This window comes from Odocoileus virginianus, chromosome 7, assembly GCF_023699985.2.
Source record: "Odocoileus virginianus isolate 20LAN1187 ecotype Illinois chromosome 7, Ovbor_1.2, whole genome shotgun sequence".
NCBI classification, from domain to species: Eukaryota; Metazoa; Chordata; class Mammalia; order Artiodactyla; family Cervidae; genus Odocoileus; species Odocoileus virginianus.
In genome coordinates, this window is record NC_069680.1 from 72610546 (window position 1) to 72631390 (window position 20845).

General features: G+C 42.6%; 1 protein-coding gene across 8 annotated transcripts in view; it reads left to right on the forward strand.

The window, feature by feature from the left end:
* The window catches only part of CCSER2 (coiled-coil serine rich protein 2), a 156950-nt gene extending 148606 nt beyond the window's left edge, over window positions 1–8344 (forward strand). For 6 of the 8 annotated variants that reach the window (XM_020893454.2, XM_070470954.1, XM_020893460.2 and 3 more), the window contains one exon: window positions 6275–8344. In XM_020893454.2, coding sequence (XP_020749113.2) covers window positions 6275–7093 — 819 coding nt within the window. In that variant the 3' untranslated portion in view covers window positions 7094–8344. Of the gene's footprint in view, window positions 1–1401; window positions 1442–6274 lie in introns of all 8 variants that reach the window. The other 2 variants (XM_070470955.1, XM_070470956.1) reach the window with 2 other exon arrangements.
* The last annotated feature ends 12501 nt before the right edge of the window (window positions 8345–20845 follow it).

The window sequence follows — 20845 nt, forward strand, 5'->3', positions numbered from 1 at the left end:
GGAGAGTGACTTTTCATAAAAATAAAATATTTTTCAGTGAAGTAGAAAAGGGTAGTAACTCAGTAAAAACAGAACAGTTTGATTTTACAGTAGGCTATTTTTTTAAAAAGTGTAGTTAATATAGAATATGTGTCCACTGTGTCCATTTTTGCAGCTAGTTCAAGTGCATATTAGTTATTGGTTAACTGACTAGAAATGTGCATCAAACATGGTCCTGGAAGCTGCCCTGTAAACGTCGGCACGGGTTAGTTTCTTTCTCAACAGCTTGCGATTATGAGAAACAAAGCAGTTGCTGTTGTCTGCATAAGCCCTTTATGACACTCCGCAGGTTCTGGGGTGGTTTTGCTAGCTGTGTTTGTTGCGCTGTCATGGTGCCTGCAGCCCCCTGCTCTGGATAAGTATACTATGCATATTGGTCACCAGTGGAATTGTTCTGTTATGATATTTAGTTTTTTCTTTTTTTCCTGAAGTATTCTGCATCCCAGAGGTAGATTCTGATGGGTTTTACATCTCAGAGATGTAAACTCATGAAATTTAAGCATCTCATACTGATTATGCCTGTGTGGTAAATGGCTTAAGTCACTATTATTCACTTCGTTAGTTTTTAAAAGTTGTTAACTGATTAACTTAGAAAAGCCATTGAACTGCTTATTTCAGAAATTGCTTATTTTTAATTTGTATTTTTAAGTCAGATATCTTCCTTAAGTTCTCTTGAGATTTGGGGACATTACTCTGACATCTAGGGAATAAGACATTCCTGGTCTCCCCAAGTCCCTGAAAACTTTGATTGGGTTCATGTGAATTATAGAGCAGAATTCACTGGACCCAGTTATGCTAGGGATCCAGTCCTGTCTTCCATCTCTCTAGTGATGTGTGGAACCTTGCTAATAATGTGGAACATCATATTTAAAACATACATGAAGATCAGATTAGTCTTTTATTGTTCTTTAATGCAGCAGCATAAACTGAGTTGTGTTAGGAATATGCAAGACTCTGAAGTTATTAAAAATAATTTGTATTTCCTTTATAAGGGATTACATGCAGTTAAACCTTTTTAGATCTTTGGAGTATGAATATTAATTGTGTCAAAATTCTTTTCAGTATTTTATTTGTGTAAGATTCTTCACGTGATTCCTTTTTAAGGGTAAGAAGTTTATATACACTGTGCTGTGGATAGGAATATTTGTATTAACTTATAAACCACTTCTAAAAGTATAAATCTATTAAGAATATGTTTTCATTTTATACAAATATATTAAAATAATGCCTGAAAAAATACAACAAAAGCAAATACTGTTGGCTGCTACCCAGTCATGGCAGTTCCTTGGTGTTGTATGTGGTCTCTGACACCATTGTCCTGTCTTTTTCTTGTCTCTGCTCTCCCATTATGCTATTGGCAAGGAGTTGAGAAGTTAGTCCATTACTTCTCTGACAAAGCGTGGTACAGTACAATTTCAGATTTTTTCCTACCACCTTCCTCATTGTCACTTTTTTCTCCCCCAGTTTGCATGATGCATGTCAGAGCCTGCATGAAATTACAGGCATGTTACAAGTGGCTCCATTACCATCTTCCTTTTAACCTTTAAAATGTATTTAATAATGATAATAAAGTTATATATACCAAGGAAAAATAATATTAGGTAATTCCTGTGTCTGTTATGCAGTAGCATTATTATGCTTTAGGACATTTTCTTCTTTCTACCTTACATAGTTTGACATACTTTTATTCCATCAGGACTTGATATTTCTAGCTGCCCTCTTACTATTGGCGACTTTAGAACATGAATGTTTTTACAGAAACTGATATTACTTTTTCCTTATGTTAAAATGCTCGAAATCTTTGAAGTGGTATGAAACAGAGGTGAACAGTTTTTCTTAGTGATGTGTGCTGATTTGCATTTTCTTGTGTTCAGTGTATTTCCTCCAGTGGATCACTTGGAACCACCTTTTCCTGAAAATACTGCTTCACAGTGTGGCTTGAGTTTGGTATCTGAGCATTTTCCTGTGTAGGACAGATCAGCTAAGAAGGCAATAGGGCATCATCTAAAAGAGTTAATACCTGAATGTTGGTATTGAATCTGCCTTTTGAGTTTTAAAAATAATCAGCTGGCTATATTGCATATTCTGAGAGTCTGTGAGCTCATTGGACTTAACTCAGTGTACATAGAATAGTGGAGCTTCCCAGGTGGCACATTGGTACAGAGTCCAGCAGGAGACGTGGGTTCAGTGTCTGGGTTGGGAAGATCCCCTGGAGGAGGAAATGGCACCCATTCCAGTGTTCTTGCTTAGAAAATCCCATGGACAGAGGAGCCTGGCTGGCTACAGTTCAGGGGGTCGCCGAGTCTGACATGACTGAGCGTGCACACACAGAATAGTCAAGGTTTAGTGCTGCATTTTAAATTCTCTGTCAGCTCAGATTCTGGCTTTGCTGTTTGCTAAAGTGTATGAATTTGAACAACTACTTAATTTCATTGAACCTCAGTTTACTCATTTACAAAAAGATTATACCTTCCACCTAGGGTCTTATGATAATCAGGTAATGCATGCTATGTATAGTTTAGCTGTCTAGCACTGGGAAGAAGGGAAACCCTTCTGTTACAGTCTGAAGTATATTTCTCAAGTATTTGGAATGTGTCATTCTTTATACTGATACTGAGTACTTTGTATGCATGTTATCATTGTGATTAACAGCAATTCACTGAGGTGTAGGTACTGATATTATCCTCATTTTACAAGTTACGAAATTCCATCTCAGCGGAGTAAGATAATTTACCCAGTATCTCATTGATAGATTGAGAAGCCAGAACTTAAACCCAAATCAGTCTGTCTTCAAAAACTAAGTGGTTCAGTACTGTGTTGTCCTGTCTCCTTCCTATAGCCACATGTAAATTCTCTCTAAATGTTAAATTGCCTTGCATTTCCTAGCTTTGGTTTATCTCCAGGAGGGCACTTGAGGATCTGTGTTGTATCGGATATGCCTCCTGTGAATTTATAATAGTTAAATATGACCAACATTATTGAAATATGTATTTGGATTCTAGAAACCTTGTAATCTGTAACAACTAGTGTATTATAATACTATTACAGAATTTGCTTTTCCCCCCTCCAGACCTAGCTACTGAAGTGTCATAGCTTGAATTAATCATTTTCATACCTTTTAACAATCATAAGTGACATTTATTGAGCCATTTTGATGTGCTCTGGGAGGTTCTATCCTAAGTGTTTTACATGTTATAGTCATTTTAATTAATAGAATTAGAAATGGAAAATAGTTGAATGCTTGTTAAGATAGTTTCCCTAACACATTTCACCCAGAAATGTCTAGTTTCCAACTAAAAAGCACCTCTGGCATAGCGGGTAAGTCACTGTGGTGGGTGCAGGTCACATGGGAGGCGCTGTGTTCAAACTGACATGGAATGACTCCTCCGTGCTGTGCTTCTACACTTGAAGCATTAAGCTGACCCCAAACTTAGAGGACACATTTTTTAAATTATAAAATTTCTTGTCCATCAGTGATTTTTAAAAAATTTGTTTAAATTAGTGCTGTATCATTGACCTATGGTAATTTATCACCAAAGAGGCAATTTTGGAATGTATTACTTATTAATAGTTATTTCTTCATTTATCCTATAAATATATATTTAATCTCCATTATGTGGGCTTCCCAGGTGGTGCTTGTAAAGAACTGCCTGCCAGTGCCGGAGACACAATAGACGTGGGTTCGATCCCTGGGTCAGGTAGATCCCTTGGAGGAGGAAATGGCAACCCACTCCAGTACTCTTGCCTGGAGAATTCCCATGGACGGAGGAGCCTGGCAGGCTGCATTCCATAGAGTCACAAAAAGTTGGATGTGACTGAAGTGACTTGCGCATGCACATGTGCGAAATACTGAGGATGCCAACTACAGCAACAAAAAAAAAAATGAATAAAGCATGGTACATGCATTAAGGAGCTCATAGTCTTTGGTTATCTTTGTAAGCAACACAGAACAGACTTTTAAGATTATCATTGAAGATGCCTGTCAGCCCCTTGCATAATTACTTGGTACTGTGTATTGCTGGCACTGTTGACCTTAACGTCTGTAGCCATTGCATTTGAGAATTCTCAGCGTAGTGCGTTGAAGTGTATGTATTCAACTACTAGAGTAAGACTTAAAGTTACTGAGTCCAGTGAGAAGCACTGAGCTCTTTCAGTCTAGGAATGGGTCTCCATTTTTAAACTTTAGTAACCCGCTTTTCTATAAATTATAAGGATGGAGTACTAAAGCTCTACTTATTTGTGACTACAGGGAGTTTCCTGAGATCCCCCAGGAGTAGGGGGAATTCCTCCTGTCCTCTGAGTCTCGTGGGCTGCTGAGGCTATGCAATGAAAGAGCTGGTGGGCAGCTTACCCAGAGGTCTTTTGTTTCTGGATACAGGGCAGTATCCTGTCATTCATCTTCAAAGCCAGAAACCTAGAACTCACCTTAAACTTCTCTGTTTCACCTTCAAAATCTTTTTCATTCCTTTCCCCTTTTTTTTTTACATTAATATCCTAATTTAAAACCCATATATTAATAATTCACCTGGGTGTTAGCAGTGGCATACTGTCTGGGTATTCTGCTTGATATTCTCATCCCCTTCTGTTACCTTCCTCATTGATTCCACCAGAATGACATTGTAATGACATTGGGTCTTACAATTCCTTTGCTTGAAATTCCTCAGTGTCTCCCATCACCTACTGTACAGAGTCAAAACTACTCAGCCTGATGTGAGTTCCTTTATGAGCAGGCCCTTGCCCACACCTTCTCACCAGCACTGTGCTTGCCAATTCAGTCTAACAATTTGAAGTTGCTAGAACATATCATGTTCTTTTTTTGCCTTTGTATTTCACGTGTTCTGGCCCTGTACCCTGACTGGCACACTCCTGCTCTTCTTAAAACTCAGTTCAGATGTTGGTATTTCTTGGATGCTTTTTGTGACCTCTCTAATCAGGCGTATGTTTTGCTTCTACATGTTGTTATGCTTGAGACGCAGTCTCATCTTTTGTTTACCTGACTCTTTCTCATGAGGCCTCTCAACCACAGGAACAGCATTGTGTTCAGGTTCATACTTTCCTGTACCTACTACAGTGCGTGACATGTCAGACATTTTAAAAAAAGAATGTGTGGGAGTGTGTATGTATGTGTGTGCATTTAAAACATCTATAGCAACCATCCCTGTATCATGATAGGACCAATAGGCTTTGCCCCATATACTTTAACTATTTGGGCCATAGAAAGATAACTTTAAAAGTCATATTTTCTTTACTGACTGCCCAAAAGTAATAGAAATTGTAAGATTCCCTTGATTTGTATAGGATATAATCTCGCAGTGGGCTCCAGAGAAGTGTGTGCAAGGCATGTCAGCCTTAAGAACTTTTCTTTTGTAGGCTTCTGAGCTTTAGTTCAGGTTACAGGCAACTTGAAATCTGTTTTACTCTCAGACATCATCCAAAAAAGCTGACTATTTTTAATTTATTAATGGACATGTATTCCTGGGGAGGGTAAATCCATTTTTCACTTATCAGCCATAACAGAGACTTAGTTGATCTCTCAAATGGCAGTGAGACAACGAATGAGCTGTGAAAGTCTTAAATTGGGAAACTTCAGTAGGAGTGTTAAAAGTAACTTAACATTAGCTTAAGACATTGACCTATTTTTGTGTAAGTGATCTCATATCAACTTAGAATATAATCTTCATTCTAAATTGTGTTTATCTGCTGGTAATTTTAATTCTCAAAGTTTAGAGCTACAGCACCTGACACTTCTAAATTAATACTTCTTCTAATAAAGTGATTTGAAGTGGAATACAGCTTTCCTTTTTAAAAAAAAATTTTTAAATGGGTAATATTCTGAAATTCTTAGTTACTATCTGAATGTTTTATAGAGATTAAACCAAGTGACTATATAGAAATCATTCTGTCAAGCTCTCTTTATATATAGTTTTAAATAATTATTGAATCAAGATAGGAATCTTTTTTCTTCAATAAACCAGTACTTTAATATTTTTCTTTTATCCTGTTTGATTTTGGATCTTGTTTAGTGTTTACTGCTTATACCATTTTTTGTTTACATCATCACTCATATGTGTCTCATAAATTACTTGAATATTACAGCTTATTTTTAATTAAAAAAACCCTACATGCTTCTCATATTAAAACATAATAAGTACCAGCACAGCCTAATTGGAACATATTAATTCTGGGTGGTGTTTCTAAAATGAATTGTTGCTAATGTTGTTTTTAATTTTAATAGCCTCAAGTACTACAGCCTTCCAGCAGCCTTCCCAGACCCACAGACCGCACCCAGGGAAAACTAGCAAAGCCGCAACATACCGAGGCCCACAGTGAGTGCACAGTCCAGGGCACACATCAGAGTGTTGTACCTCCAGATGAAAGCTTTACACATGGCTCGCAACAAGAAAGCAGCAATGGTCTGGAAGACCAGCCTTTTTCTTCAAGCCCGGAATTCACTAAGGATGTGGTGAAGAGTACGCCTTCTGAAGTAAACTTGAACACGACCTTGAATGCTCAAGAGCCTTATCATCTGGCAAATAATCAAATCAGTGACATGCAGTTTGTGCCCACTTCTCTTCAGACACTTCCCCAGTCAAGTACAGATGACCAGGCTAAGAGAGTTAGAAGAAATCAGTCTTCTCCAGAGGGCTACACATCTCAGCTCAAGTCCTCGCAGCTTTTTAAGCCACCCATCTTGAATTCTTTGGTATCTCCTCCAGTTCCTGAAACATCTCCAAATAGGACTCCCACTTATAAGAAATCACCAATAATCACACAATGTAATTCCGCAAAACTCCAGCCAACATCTAGTCAAACAAATCTTGCAAGTAATCCAAATCCAAAAGCGTCTAAGCTCCGCCCCCCTTCTGGCTCTTTCAAACAAAAACACATAAGCATCCCCCGACTAGAGCCTCAAAACTTCCAGGCCAAGACAAGCATCCCAAGGCCACTAATAAGAAGAAAAGAAATCATGCAGAATCCTAATGACAATTTGAATTCTGGGGATTGTTTGGCTTCTAATCAATACTCTCGTCTTCCTAAACCAAAGATACATTAAGTGCATGGCCATCACCTGCCAATTTGTTTTTTTTAAAGAAACAGTCTGTTCTGTAATAGCTTTATGTGTGCAGTTTGCTACCATGATGGAGGTTCCATTGAAAGCTTGCAAATCTTAAAATTAGAACATGGAAGCTTCTACTGATTTGGCTCTTCTGTTTTATATCCTGGTTGAAGTACATACCATTTGAGCATATTTGTCTCAGGTAAACACGAAAGTTTGCTTACTCATTCAGAGGTCTACAGAAGGCTCTAATCATGTCATCCATTCCTCTGCACATCAGAAAATTCATAATATTCTACTTAGCAGGCAACAAATGTGCTTGCTGATGTAGTCCTTTTAAGGTCTGTATTAATTGTGGTTCTCAGAGCCTCACCCTTTTCCATTTGTCCCTCCGTGAATATGGTTATTATTTTAACTAAAGATTTGGTGATAATGAAAGATGATAATCTGTAAGCAGAGTTCTGGCAAGTGATTTGTATATTTTAAAGGTCTATGCAAAAGCTCTGTGATGAATAAAGGAGATAAGGCTTTTAATGGAAAGTTAATGTAAGTTTTATTTTTCCTTGTTATAGTCTCAGTATTTATTTACCAGACAAATTCCCCTGGGTAAAGTGCTTCATATTATGTATATAAACCAATTATATGTTGCTTTAACATCTTGTTAAACACACACACACAGATTCACATATTATTTGTATTTGTTTTTATTACTGGATAAATTTTGGGAGGCTTGAGTGAAGAGATACATCTTGAAACCTGACCTAAAGATATATTCATTTGTAACATATGTTGGTGCTAGAGTTTTGCTGGTAATTCCATTTTGAATCCTATAGGCTTATGGATCCATGCTAGCTGTTTTGAGGTTCCACAGTATATATTTTAAATTAAGTCTTTATTGTAATATTTATATTTATTGACTTTCTGCTAATATCCGAAGACTGGAATAATGGACTTGAAATGTTTGCACAGAACTTTGATGGGATATAAATGTCTCATACATGGGGATTTAAAACTATTTTCTATAGCAAAACAAGTTAAAATATTTTGAGTATAATTATAAATTTAAGTAAGACTATCTTGAGAAAACTAGAATTCATAATAGTTGTGTTCTTCTGAGTTTTCCAGGTTTTCCTTTTATGTGGGTGTGTATTTGACAGTTTCTTGAAAAGTAGATTTGGGAAGAAAACTAAAATTGGAAAGGGGAAATTGTGTTTTATTAAAACATATTAAAAGATATTTCAATGGGAATATGCTTATTTATTTTAATGAACTAGGAAGGCAGCTGTGGAACTGCCGAGGGACCATACGCGTTAACCTAATCATGTTGCTGACCGCTTGTCAGGTGGTTCAGTCAATGCACCCTCCTGTTCTCCCAAATCATGGTGTCTCTAGGCCGTTCATCTGCTGCTGCTTTTGTTAGGATTAATGTCTTTCAGACAGACAGTATTTACAAAGTCAATTTTTGTTGTGATCAGCTGACCGAAAATTTATCAAAAGGGATCATGGCCAAAAAGTCAGTTACTCAAATTTCTAGGGATCCCTTTATAAAATGTACTTTGCCCCATTTTAGAGAAACAACACAGCAAGAGCTCTAGTGGAAATTTGAAAAGAGGTGTTTACTGCCATTTGACGCAGTCATCCCTTTCCTGTCAGGGAACCATTTTAGTGGGTTTGCCACTTCACCAGATATCAGCCCTTCTTGGACTCGGTAATAGATGAGCAACCCAAATCTCGAATCAGGCTCTCATCTGACAGCACTTCTGCCAGAGAAGCACTAGAGTTTAGAAAGTTTTCACATAATACAGGTATTGTTACTATGCTAAGTGATGAGGTATATCAGGAAGGCTCTTTTTTACTTCAGAGAGCAAGCAGTCATAGCTGAAGCTGTAAGTGGGTACGTGTGGTCTTTCATTTTGAGGAAGAAAGAATACTGTTCTCAGATAGTGCAAATGAGGTGTTTCCCTAAAGTAGAACATAGAACTGATTAATCGGTTATGGTTTATTTGGAAATTGAACCAAACTCTTGAGAAATGTTACCTTTATCTTTAGGGAAAAAAATTTTACATATTTACTTTAACCCCCTAGTCTGAGGGTAATGTCTTTGTGTATTAAAATGTTTACTCCTGCAGTATGTTTATTCTAATCCTTTTCCTGGTCTGTTTTTTATTCCTGATGAAATTGAGGAAAAATTAATCCATTGGTTCAATTTCTGTGTACATTTGTTGAGCCTTAATCTTGGCAAAAGGCTCATCAATATAATTTTGAAGCATACTATTATATTTAAGAGAAAAAAATCTAGGATGCTTGCACGAAACAACACAGTATTTGCCTGCAGTTTTCTTTAAAAGCTGCAAGAATATTATGCTAGTCTGCTCCTTAGTAAATGTTAAGTCAAAAATGAGGTGGGGCAGTAGCTCACCTGAATAATCAGAAATCACTGTCTCAGATTTGGCTTGATCTCTCTAAGTGCTTCTGTAAGTCAGCTCTGTGCCAAATACTTCTTCATAGGAACTCAAATCACTTTTTTCCTTGTGATTTTGGTGAAGATGGTTGCAGTGTATGAATTTATAATCCCGAGGAAGAAGTTTTTATGGGTGTTAAGTTTCACATTTGTGAAAGAGAAAATAAGAGTATGTGGAACTATATATTTGGCTGTTAATGGGATGCATATCAAATTCCTTAAAGACAGCTTGGCCTAAGGAGTTAATCAGTACAGCTGCAGATGATTTTAAAGGCACTAAAGAATTATATAGTTAATATCATTTAGAATGTTTCTAATAACTGAGACCCTCTAGCTTTTTTCTTTAGGAGTCTCATTTTAATTTGTGCAATATTTTCAGGCATACAACTACTGTTCATTGTATTTATATAGATATTAGAGAACCTTACTAAGTATTTTAACAAGTAAAAATCTGAATATGAGAGAAACTATCAGATTTGCACTTTAAATGAGCTTAATTGCTTGGAGTTGTGCCTGAAGTATCGAAATGCCTCCTATTGGGTGTGGCTTTCTTTGTTGAAATGAATTTCTCTATAATTGTTGCTGTTCAAAGTACAGCTTTTCAAAATTGTATTCTAAGCATGTCACTTTTTCCATTGAAGCACTAAGTTCCTTGAATGTCTCATTGTCCCATTAAGTATTTTACTCAGATGCATCAAGGAGAACACAGTCCCCCTATAGCTGTCACTTCTAAATCTTCCTGTAGCATAGGTGGTACAACAGACAGAGCTGCACTCTTCCTTTCTGAGCGGAGTTGTCATGATGGTTTCCTGGTCTCTGGGGCACTGAGGATGTAATTTGGAGTCACTGAACACGCTTGCAATGGAGCAATAAGACTGCAGCATAGTTCCGTTTACTCTCAATCTTAAGTTTTCATGTTTTTTAATTAGTTGGGGTAGTTATGTTTGCATGCTTATCCATACATTTGAACATTAATAATTACAGCTGAAATACAAATACCTGATGTTTTTCCTTGGGGATGATGGCCTTGCTGTTTTATTTAATTCTGATGCCTGAATTATATTTTAAAACTTTCTTTTCACACCTCCCTTCGATTTTTCTGCTGCAGCAATTTGAAAGAGTATGTTTGGATAAATGATTATGATGGTGAGCACCAATCTACAACTATGCTGTTAAGTAAAGATACATCGTATGTTTTAACCTTATTGGGGGAAAGCTACCCACTTTCTCCTTGGTAAAGTATCACCACAACAAAGTAAAACTGACCCTAAGAATTTAAAATCTCTTAATCACTGCTGACTAAAAACAGAACACCACAGTCTTTACTATCTGCAGTATTGTTTTTCCCATTGACTTCAAAAACCAGTTCAGAGTAAATACTGTATATTAGAATTTGCTTGTAAAATGAATTATAAAAACTGGATGTAAAGTCTCTTTCCTGAAAATGTTGGCATAGTAAATAAAAATAAAGTTCATAATTATAAAAATGTTCTTGTCTTTCTCAACATTGACATCCGCAGTGTACTTTTTCTCATACCTTTTTTCCACAAAGATCTAAAATGTTCGTGTGGTTGATTTTTTTTTTCAAACTCTATTATTTCACACACTCCCTTTGACATATACAACATACTCCCAGCCCTCACTGAGTAAAAGTAATAAATAAATAACAATTTATTTTATTTTCCAATTTAGCTTTATGTGATAGACATTATATATAGGATATTAGAAGTTGCTGCAGTGATATGTCACATTGTTAACCTAAAATGGTTACATAAATGCCAGAAAAGGAGTGAACGAAATTTTATTAGTAATAAATGGGACGGTGGCATTTACCACATGGTAAGACACCTGTATCAGCTTTAAGGCCCTCGGTGCTGTGAGCAAGTATTCTCTTAGGTTAACTCAAAAATTTCCCTTTTAATCTTTATCGAGTGCAGTCATTTTTGTTTCCTGTTATGTTGTTTTTTTCCACATTTTTCATTCTGAAAATGTTTTTCTTCCCCCAAAGCAAAGAAAGTAGAAGTTGATTAGGTTTAAGTAGTTTTGGTGGCCTGTGTTATTTGCGCCATCCCTGTGCTGGCTGCTGGGGGCACAGACATGAAGACCACATGTTCTCTGTCTCCTGGAGCTTAAGGACCCACGGGTGGTTTTTAACACCATCTCATCTAGTTCATCATCTTGTTCTGAACATAAGAGTAAACTCCTTTCCTGTTTCTTTCGTTTCATTCTGGGCTTTAATTCCCTTGTGCTATCCTTAGCTTTGCTTCTGTGTTACCTTCCTGGTTACAGTCCTTTATTTCCTTTTGAAAACCCAGCCTTTTATAATCTGATTTTTATTTAAGAACTCCTTTTTCAACAGTCTTGGATAGTCTTAAATATTCTGCATTTATTTCCATAGATGATTAATCAAGATTTAATATTGAGGTTTTTCAGCTGTCTTAAGATGCCTTTCTTTTCTGACCTTAGCCCATAACATCTCTTGCTTACAGGGGGACAGACACTGAGTTAGTAGCCTTAATTCACAGTATGCTGTTATAGCAGCAGGTCCAGGAGTCAATCCTGCAGCCTCATACACAGAAGAGCCTGTGGGCCAAATGGAGGTCCCATTTAAAACATCTTGGATACTCACAGGCATAGTAGTACAAACCTTGGTAGTATAAACCTTAGTACTTTACCATGCCAGCTATGCTGATGGGTGCTGTATGTGTTATTAAAATACCAGTCATCATTCTAAGCACTTTGTACACTACTTTTTAATTCTAGTAACAATCCTATGAAGCAAGCACTAATATCTCCATTTTACAGAGGAAGGTAAAGCTCAGAGAAGTTAAATAAGCTGCCTAAAATCTCAACAGCTATTGAAATGGCACAACAGAACTTGAAACCAGACCCATCTGTTTCAGAGTCCATGCAATTAATCACAAGGCCACTATCATTTCCTATGATATATTTCACCTGTTTCTTTCTCACATGATAGAACAGACTCAGGGTGTTAAAAGTCACTTGCCCGTCACAGTTACTAAATAGAATTGGTTCTGGTGGGTGTGGGGAAGTTGAAGCTAATATAGTTTATTGAGCTGTGCTGCTGTCTAGTGGTAAATTTTGAGAACGTCCTTTTACATATGTTACTTTGCCCGTTTCCAAAAGACTTCAGGAGAGAAACCCTGCAAAATCCCTCAAGCATTAAATTAAGAGTGAAGGGACAACAACTAGGCAATAATGGGGGTATGAAGGAGACAGTATCTTTAAATAGAGCCGACATGGTTGTGAGTTTCCTGGTAGCCAAGGCAAAGAGAACATTTTAGTGAAAATGTTACTCGCTCATTCATGGCCAACTCTGCAATCCCACAGACTGTAGCCCACCAGGTTCCTCTGTCCACGTAATTCTTCAGGCAAGGATACTGGAGTGGGTTGCCATTTCCTATGCCAGAGGATCTTCCTGACCCAGGGATTGAACCTGGGTCTCCCACATTGCAGGCAGATTTCTTTACCACCCGAGAGACCACGGAGAAGCGTCCATTTTTCTCATTGCCAAAAAAGGAAAAAAGTAATACACCACCAGAGTTTTCCCGGTCTTGGGTTTTATTAGTAATTCAACAACAGTGCTGAAAACACTGGAGGTGCCTTCCGTGTGGACATTCATTTACTGGAAAGGCCAACCTAGAGTCTCAATAGAACAGGTGTGCCTGTTTATGTGGGAGCCCTGGCTCAGCCTCCTCCTCTCCCCAGGCAGTCTCTCCTGGGATGGGACTGCCTTGTGAAGTCTTCAGCAAACTACCCACTAGATCTTTCAGGCCCAGGTACCCATGTGTATGGTACTTTTGGCCCAGTTATATTTCAAAAGCAGCACTAAGAACCTGACATCCTCAGTTGTGTCGGAGCCCACAGAGGTGAACTCTAGACCTGACAGTCCAGTAAAGTAGCTGTGAGCCACTCGTGGCTGCTGAGAATTTGAAATGTGGCTACTCTGAATTGAGATGTCCTGTAAGTATAGAATCCGGATTCCATATAAAAAGGGAAAAATCTCATTAATAATAATTATCCTCATTACTTTTTGAGAGAAAGTATTTCATATTGGGTTAAATAAAATGTCATTAAAATTAAGTTCATTTATTTATTCTACAATCTTTAAATGTGTCTTTTAAAAAATTTTTTTTTCTTTCTTTTTTTTTTTTTTTTTAATTTTTATTAGTTGGAGGCTAATTACTTTACATCATTACAGTAGTTTTTGTTATACATTGATATGAATTAGCCATGGATTTACATGTATTCCCCATCCCAGCCCCCCTCCCACCTCCCTCTCCACCCGATCCCTCTGGGTCTTCCCAGTGCAAAAAAATTTTAAATAACATATGAGGCTAATGTTGTATTTCTCTTAGAGCTGGTCCAGACCATTTGCCATCCTCTTCTTGGCTCCTACCAGGGAGCAGGTGGACTTGGCATTGTGGTTGCCCTGTGATGCCCAGGACCCTTCAGATTCTTCTGTGTCATCAGGAGGAGAAACCTTGTTCCCATCTCCCAAATACAGGCTGACTCCAGAGGGGATTTTCAAGACCCTAATACTAACTATACCAAAGCTGAGTTAGCGATGGAGAATTTGACTAAAATGTTCAATAGTCCCAAATAACTTTGCTTTGCTGGTTGGGACATCTTGTTCTCTAGAAACAATTCAAGGACGGGGGTAGGGGGTCAGGTGGGGTGGGAGGCAGGTATTGCCAGCAGTGGGAGAGGAGGAAGCAGAAAGCAGGTCTTTTTTTTGGAGCCCAGAGTGAACAACCCTCTGTACCTAAAGGAGGTCTCTCTTTTGTAAAATGTTCTGCAGTCTCCAGGTGTATATTTCTCAGTCCTCTTCTGGGTCTAGGGCCAGGGTTTGGACTCCACTCACTAAGGCGCACTCTGATTTGCTTTTGCATTGGTCATAGCTTTCAGAGGCCAATCTCTGCAGATTTCCTATGGAGGCAGCATGACGTTTTTGTCCATTATCAAAATCCCAAGAATAAACAAGTGCCCACATTTTCTTTTTATTTATTTATTTATTTCATTTATTTTTATTAGTTGGAGGCTAATTACTTTACAATATTGTAGTGGTTTTTGTCATACATTGACATGAATCAGCCATGGATTTACATGTATTCCCCATCCCGATCCCCCCTCCCACCTCCCTCTCTACCCGATCCCTCTGGGTCTTCCCAGTGCACCAGGTCCGAGCACTTGTCTCATGCATCCAACCTGGGCTGGTGATCTGTTTCACCCTAGATAATATACATGTTTCGATGCTGTTCTCTCGAAACATCCCACCCTCACCTTCTCCCACAGAGTCCAAAAGTCTGTTCTGTACATCTGTGTCTCTTTTTCTGTTTTGCATATAGGGTTATCGTTACCATTTTTCTAAATTCCATATATATGTGTTAGTATACTGTAATGGTCTTTATCTTTCTGGCTTACTTCACTCTGTATAATGGGCTCCAGTTTCATCCATCTCATTAGAACTGATTCAAATGAATTCTTTTTAATGGCTGAGTAATATTCCATGGTGTATATGTACCACAGCTTCCTTATCCATTCGTCTGCTGATGAAGTGCCCACATTTTCGCAGGAACCACAAGTCTCTAGTTAGATAACAGCTCATCATCACTGTGACTCCATTTTTTCCTAATGTGGTGTGTTACAATATTGAGTCAATTTCCCAGAAGTTTCAGCAGTTTTTCTCTGACTGTGCCAATTATACCAATAACGAGCCCTCACAGTCACATCAAGTGAATGTCAACAGATCCCAGTGTGCTATGTGCTACATAATGAATACATGAAGCCAAATTTCTTTATAGAGTGTTGTTGGAGACAACAGGAATTTTTGGCAAAATCTAAGAGATGACATCAAGCTCTTCCATGTGCCCTGGGCAGCCTGGACCAAACATGATGGCCTGGATGGCTGGATGGGTTTCTTCAGATTGTCCAGTCTACTCCTAAAGCATCTAAGGGTACCCTCCAACTCTTAGGTAGGATTAGGTAGGATGAATGCCCACCTGAGTTATTGGATGGGTGTCTGTGCCTCCCACACAGTAAGTCCTCAAGTGTGAGTCTCTGTATAAGGAAGACAGAGGTGCATGAAGCCTTTTCCTGGGGCTCGAAGTTGGGGAGGGATCAGTGAGAAACCTCCTGCTGAGGTGCACAGGATTCATTATGGGGGCTTGCTCCTTGGTAAGTCTGAATTTGGGGGAGAGATCTGAAAGCTATCCATTGAGGACACAGCATAGAAGCCAGGAAGGTGACTGGCTCTTGGCGGGACTCCCATCAGCTCCGCTGAATGACTGCAGGAGTGAAGTGGCGTGAGCCGTGCTGGTCTTGCTGCCTGTTACTCTGGACCACTTTTGTGCTGCCCCAACCCTTCAGGGCAGCCCTGGAGGGACCCTGCACCCAGCCCAGCTGAAACTCTCATGGGAGGCCGAAGCCCCTGGGCCAGTAGCTGCCTCCTGAGTCACCAAAGGAAGGGGAGAGGATGCTCCCCAGGGGGAGTGACTATCATAGGAGGTCCGGTTCTATCAGGTGTCTTCCGGTTTGAGGAAGGCCTGTCGAAGGGCTCCAGGCACCTCCCCTCTTCTTTCCCCTCCTGCCCACGGGAGGTGCTTTCTCCCCAGGGCCTTTCCCGGCTGGTTCTGAGCCTGGGGTGGCCAGATTCCAGGACCTGCGTTCCCAGAAATGGCCACACGGGGGCGCGCGGCTCCCGTTCCGAAGCAGCTTCTGCGTCTGGTAAGGAGAAAGGCAGACGGGCGTGGGGCCGAGGACGACTACTTCTTAGGGTCTCAGGAGCCCTGGGCCCCCTGGGCCCCCTCCTCGTCCGCCTGTCTTAGGGCAGGATTTCCTTTGAACTTCTAAGAGGCGACGCCGCTGAGCCTGGAGGTGTCCTCCGACTTCGTTTCCAAGGACGCTCCCGCGGGGACCGCTGGTGCAGCCTGGGTTCCCGCCTGTCGTCTGGGAACAGTGACAGCAGTTTTTTTCCTGCAGGGTTGTTGAGAGGTGGAAAACGTTAACAGGGCCCAATTAGTCCTTTTCAGGTGCAGGGGAGATGGATGCAGGTCTCCTCTGCCTGCGGCGGGGGTGAGAGGGCTGTAGCAGAGGCGGAGACGGTGCCGCGGAGGCCTGGGAAGCCCAGGCAGGCTGGGGGCTCCCTCAGGAACCCCCACTCTGCGGTCCTCGCCTGTCTCCTCCTCCCGTCTCTGAGCATGGGTCTGTCTGTCTGTCCGTGGTTTGCAGGGCCGCAGCGTTTGCCCCCAGCTGGGAGCCTCCACTGTGAGAGAAATGGGCTGGCCACAAACTTGACCACTGAAGAAGGGGTTCCTGACCTTCAGTCCAGTCCTGAGTCATAAAGGCAAGCAGCCTCCAGACTCTGACAGGAGAGCCTGGGGTGACCAGCCCGGCCCAGATAGAGACCTGGGAGAGAGGGGCTGGGCCCGTGTAGCAGCAGTTTCAGCATCTGGTGCTCACTCCAGGTCGGGCCGTCCATGCCTCAGACGGGACCTCACTTGACCGCACTGCCACTCGGGGACAGAGGTGCTCATGGTCCTGGTTGGACAGATGAGAAAAAGGAAGCCCAGTCAGCTTAAGGAACTGGCCCACAGCTATACCCAACTGTAGAGGGTTACAGGGCTGTGAGGCTGATCTAAACCCCTGCAATCCCACGGTCCCAGGACCTAGCCTCACCTGAGGGTTCAATGTGCTCTCCTGGCAGCTTTTCCGTTTTCCTGTCAGGGCTTCCCACATGGCATTAGTGGTAAAGAACCCTCCTGCCAATGCAGGAGACATAAAAGACACAGGTTCGATCCCTGGATTAGGAAGATTCCCCTGGAGGAGGGCATCACAACCCACTCCAGCATTCTTCCCTGGAGAATCCCATAGAGGAGTGTGACAGGCACCACTCTGTAAAGAGCCGGACATGACTGAAGCGACTTAGCTGGTACGTCCTCTCATCTGGGCTGAGCATCCTTGTCTAACACATCTAGGTCTTCCAGCACACTGCTGGGGTGAAATGAGTTTCTTGTAAGACATCTGGGGCAGGTCCAGGCCCAGAGTAAAGGTTCAGGAAGTACCTTTCCCAGGGAGCCCACAGGTGGCTGACCCAGTGCACAGAATTCCCATTGTGAAGGGCCAGGAAAGTGTCTCATAACTCCTGGGGGATTCTTCTGTGTTTTTGTGAAAGTCTGGCATGCTTTTTTCAACAAATATTTTTAAAGTGTTTGCCCTCTGTCTGCCCCAGTTCAAGGTGTTAGGGGTGTACCAGTGTGGAGAAAAAAAGACACAAATCCCTACCTTCATGAAACTTACATTCTGGTGGGAAAGACAGAATAGAAGATAAATAGACCTTTAAATGGTGATGTGTGCTGGAGGGAAAAAAAGCACACATCAGTGTGAGTGTGTAATTTTGTTTTTAATTGGGAGGTCAGGGTAGGACTTCCTGAGAAGATGCCATTTCACTTGCTCCCTGAGGAAACCAGGTGACCCCACCATCTGACCTGAAGCTGCAGGGACTAGAGAAACAAGCTAACAAGACCTGGAGCAGATGGGGTACATATGGAGGGCCCCCCAGAGTCATCAGCACTGACATCTGTAGGAAAATGACCAGTCATATTCTCAAAGGCTCCAGGGATAGCAATTCCTGTTAAAACAAGGCCAGGGACATGGAGACAAGATAATCGACAAAAAGGTGAATGTCCTCTAGATGAGTAACTGGTTACAGTTTGTACATTTGAATATATGATAACATGGAATTTAAACCTTTGGGTAGCAGCAGGCAGAAATGCTGAATTTGACCTTCATAAAGTGTTTTATTTAATATCATTAGATGTTCTGCCAGTTAATGTGCTGAGGAGGCAGCAAAAAGGCTTCCAAATGCGTGCGTGTCCCCAGGGCCCTGCTTCGGGAACTCATTAGGTCTCCTATGGGTGGGCCTGCTAGGGGTCAGGCTGCAGCCCTGGAAGTTGGGCCTGGCCAGCACAGTGCTCATTATCTGCTTGGCCCGTGGAAGCCTCAGCCCCATGGGTACAAGTGTCCGTCTCTGTGTGATGAGATTCCAGAGCCCATGTCTCAGCACAATCCTGCGCTGACTGCCCAGAGGTTGGCCATCTTGTGATTCGGTCTGGCTCTTGGACTGAAAGTCTCACCACGAGAGAGGTCCCTTCAGTCCCAGGAAAACCTGGAAGGCTGGTCATCTGTTGGAGGGCCAGGCACCCTCCCTGGGTCTCTGCCTGCCCCTTCCCCCTTCTGTAGCCTATAGATGATCTGTGAGGACCTGCTGATTAATGCTATGTTCCTGCTAGGGCCCTGAAATTGGACAGATGCAGCCAGGCACTTGGACAGCTCAATTTCACACAGCTACTTCCAGGCTTTTTCCCTGGCCTTTGGGCACGGTGGCTTCCTAGCCTCAGTGTGGGACTCCCAAGGGAGGGCTCCGATTGGGCCATCTAGATCTGTGGAGTGTGACCAGCCAGGAGAGGGCTGCTTCTGGGAGAAGGGGTGCAAGGGACTGTCACAGAGCGACTTCTATGGTAGAGACCGTATCTACAAAATGGTATCCCCATTTTACAGAGGAGGAAATTGAGGCTCAGGGAGGAAATAATACTTAATCCGCATCACATGGCTGGAAGCAATGAGCTGAGATTTGAACTCAAGTCCAAATGACTGCTAAGAGCTTGCCCCTCCGTATTCCAGGCTTGTTTTGTGGGGAGCCACGTGGGAGAGTCCCTGGGCTCTTGACTGACACCTTAGGACAAAGGAGGCTGCTGCTGCTAAGTCGCTTCAGTCATGTCCGACTCTGTGCGATGCGACCCCATAGACAGCAGCCCACCAGGCTCCTCGATCGCTGGGATCCTCCAGGCAAGAATATTGGAATGGGCTGCCATTTCCTTCTCCGACAAAGGAGGCTGGGCCCTCCCTTTTGTGCCCTTGGCGTCAAGTCCTGGCTTTCCAGGTGTCATTCCTGTCTGGGCCTCTAGGTGTCGCCCGCCTCCAACGTCCAGTCTGAACGCGGTTTCCCCTAATTGGCCACCCAGCCAACAAACTGTGCCGGACCCCGCCAAGTACAGGATCTGGGTCTCACTCCCACAGGCCCCTGAGGTCCTAAACGCTGTCCGCACCCCGGCAGGCTGCGCATCTGGGCGGCGGGGAGGGTGGGAGGAGTGGGTGGGGCCATGATTTCCCCGTGGGCCCCCCCAGACCCTCCTCGGAGTCGAGAGGCCAACCCCCGCCCCCGCTCCCACAGGCCTTTGCGCGTCCCACCTGGCTCGGGTGGATCCTTCAGGCACTCTGGCCGGCCTCTGATGGGGCCGCTCCAATGATGAGCAGGTCCCCACTTATCGTCACGCTGGGGCTCTGGGTCCTCTGCAGACCGTTCAGCTCTCCCCTGCTGACCCCGCTGCGCCTGCCCACGGGGGCCGGAGGAGCCCTGGACATTCGGGTCTCTGCCAGCAGGCCCCATCAGCGGGGTCCAAGACCACCCTCTGTGCCGTCCCGGCACGCCCATCGAGACTGCCGCTTGAGTTCCTTCCCGGCACGCGGCAGTCAGGAATTTGACCGTCCTGGACGTGGGTGTACCGAAATAGTCGTGTTGTTTCTTAAGGAAGTAGTTCTGCCTGCTCAGAGCCGACGGTTTCCATCAGAGAGCCACGCGTTGACAACCTGAGGTAAGTCTGTGACTTTTCACTTAAACGCAGTCACTTTGGGTGGACGCCGCTGTAGGTTGGCTGGGAAAGCTTGTCCCCTCTTTTTTTTCCCTCCAGGGTCTGGGGGTGACTTTGTTGGGGAAAGCTGGATAGAGGGGCATTGGGGTCTCAGGGCACCTTCTGTCCTCCTCCACCTCACCTGAGGGGTCCAGGGAGTCCAACCAGGGTCAGGCGGGCCCTGTGCCCCCTGCTGTCACTGGTCCCACCACCGTCTCCACTTTGCCGTCCCTTCATCCCAACCATGGGGCCTCTCCCACTGCCTGGGTCCTGAGGAGGGGTACACAGGTATTCTGGAGGGGTGTCCCCAAGGCTTTGGACTGGGTCTGAAACAAAGACCTTCTCCTCCACTGTCTGATGTTTCAACTAGTGAAAACCCAAACTGCTAGCCATCGTCTCTCATGTAACAAACCCAAACTCAGGACACCAGCAACATTAAATTACGCCTTCCTGGTGCTCCGCCACATGCACCTAATTCTCAGCGGCCCAGTGAGGTCAGTACTGTGATTGTTGTTGCCTGTGTCACCTGCCAAGCGGAGCGAGCAGATTATGGTCAAACCCAGACTCGCCTGGCTCCAG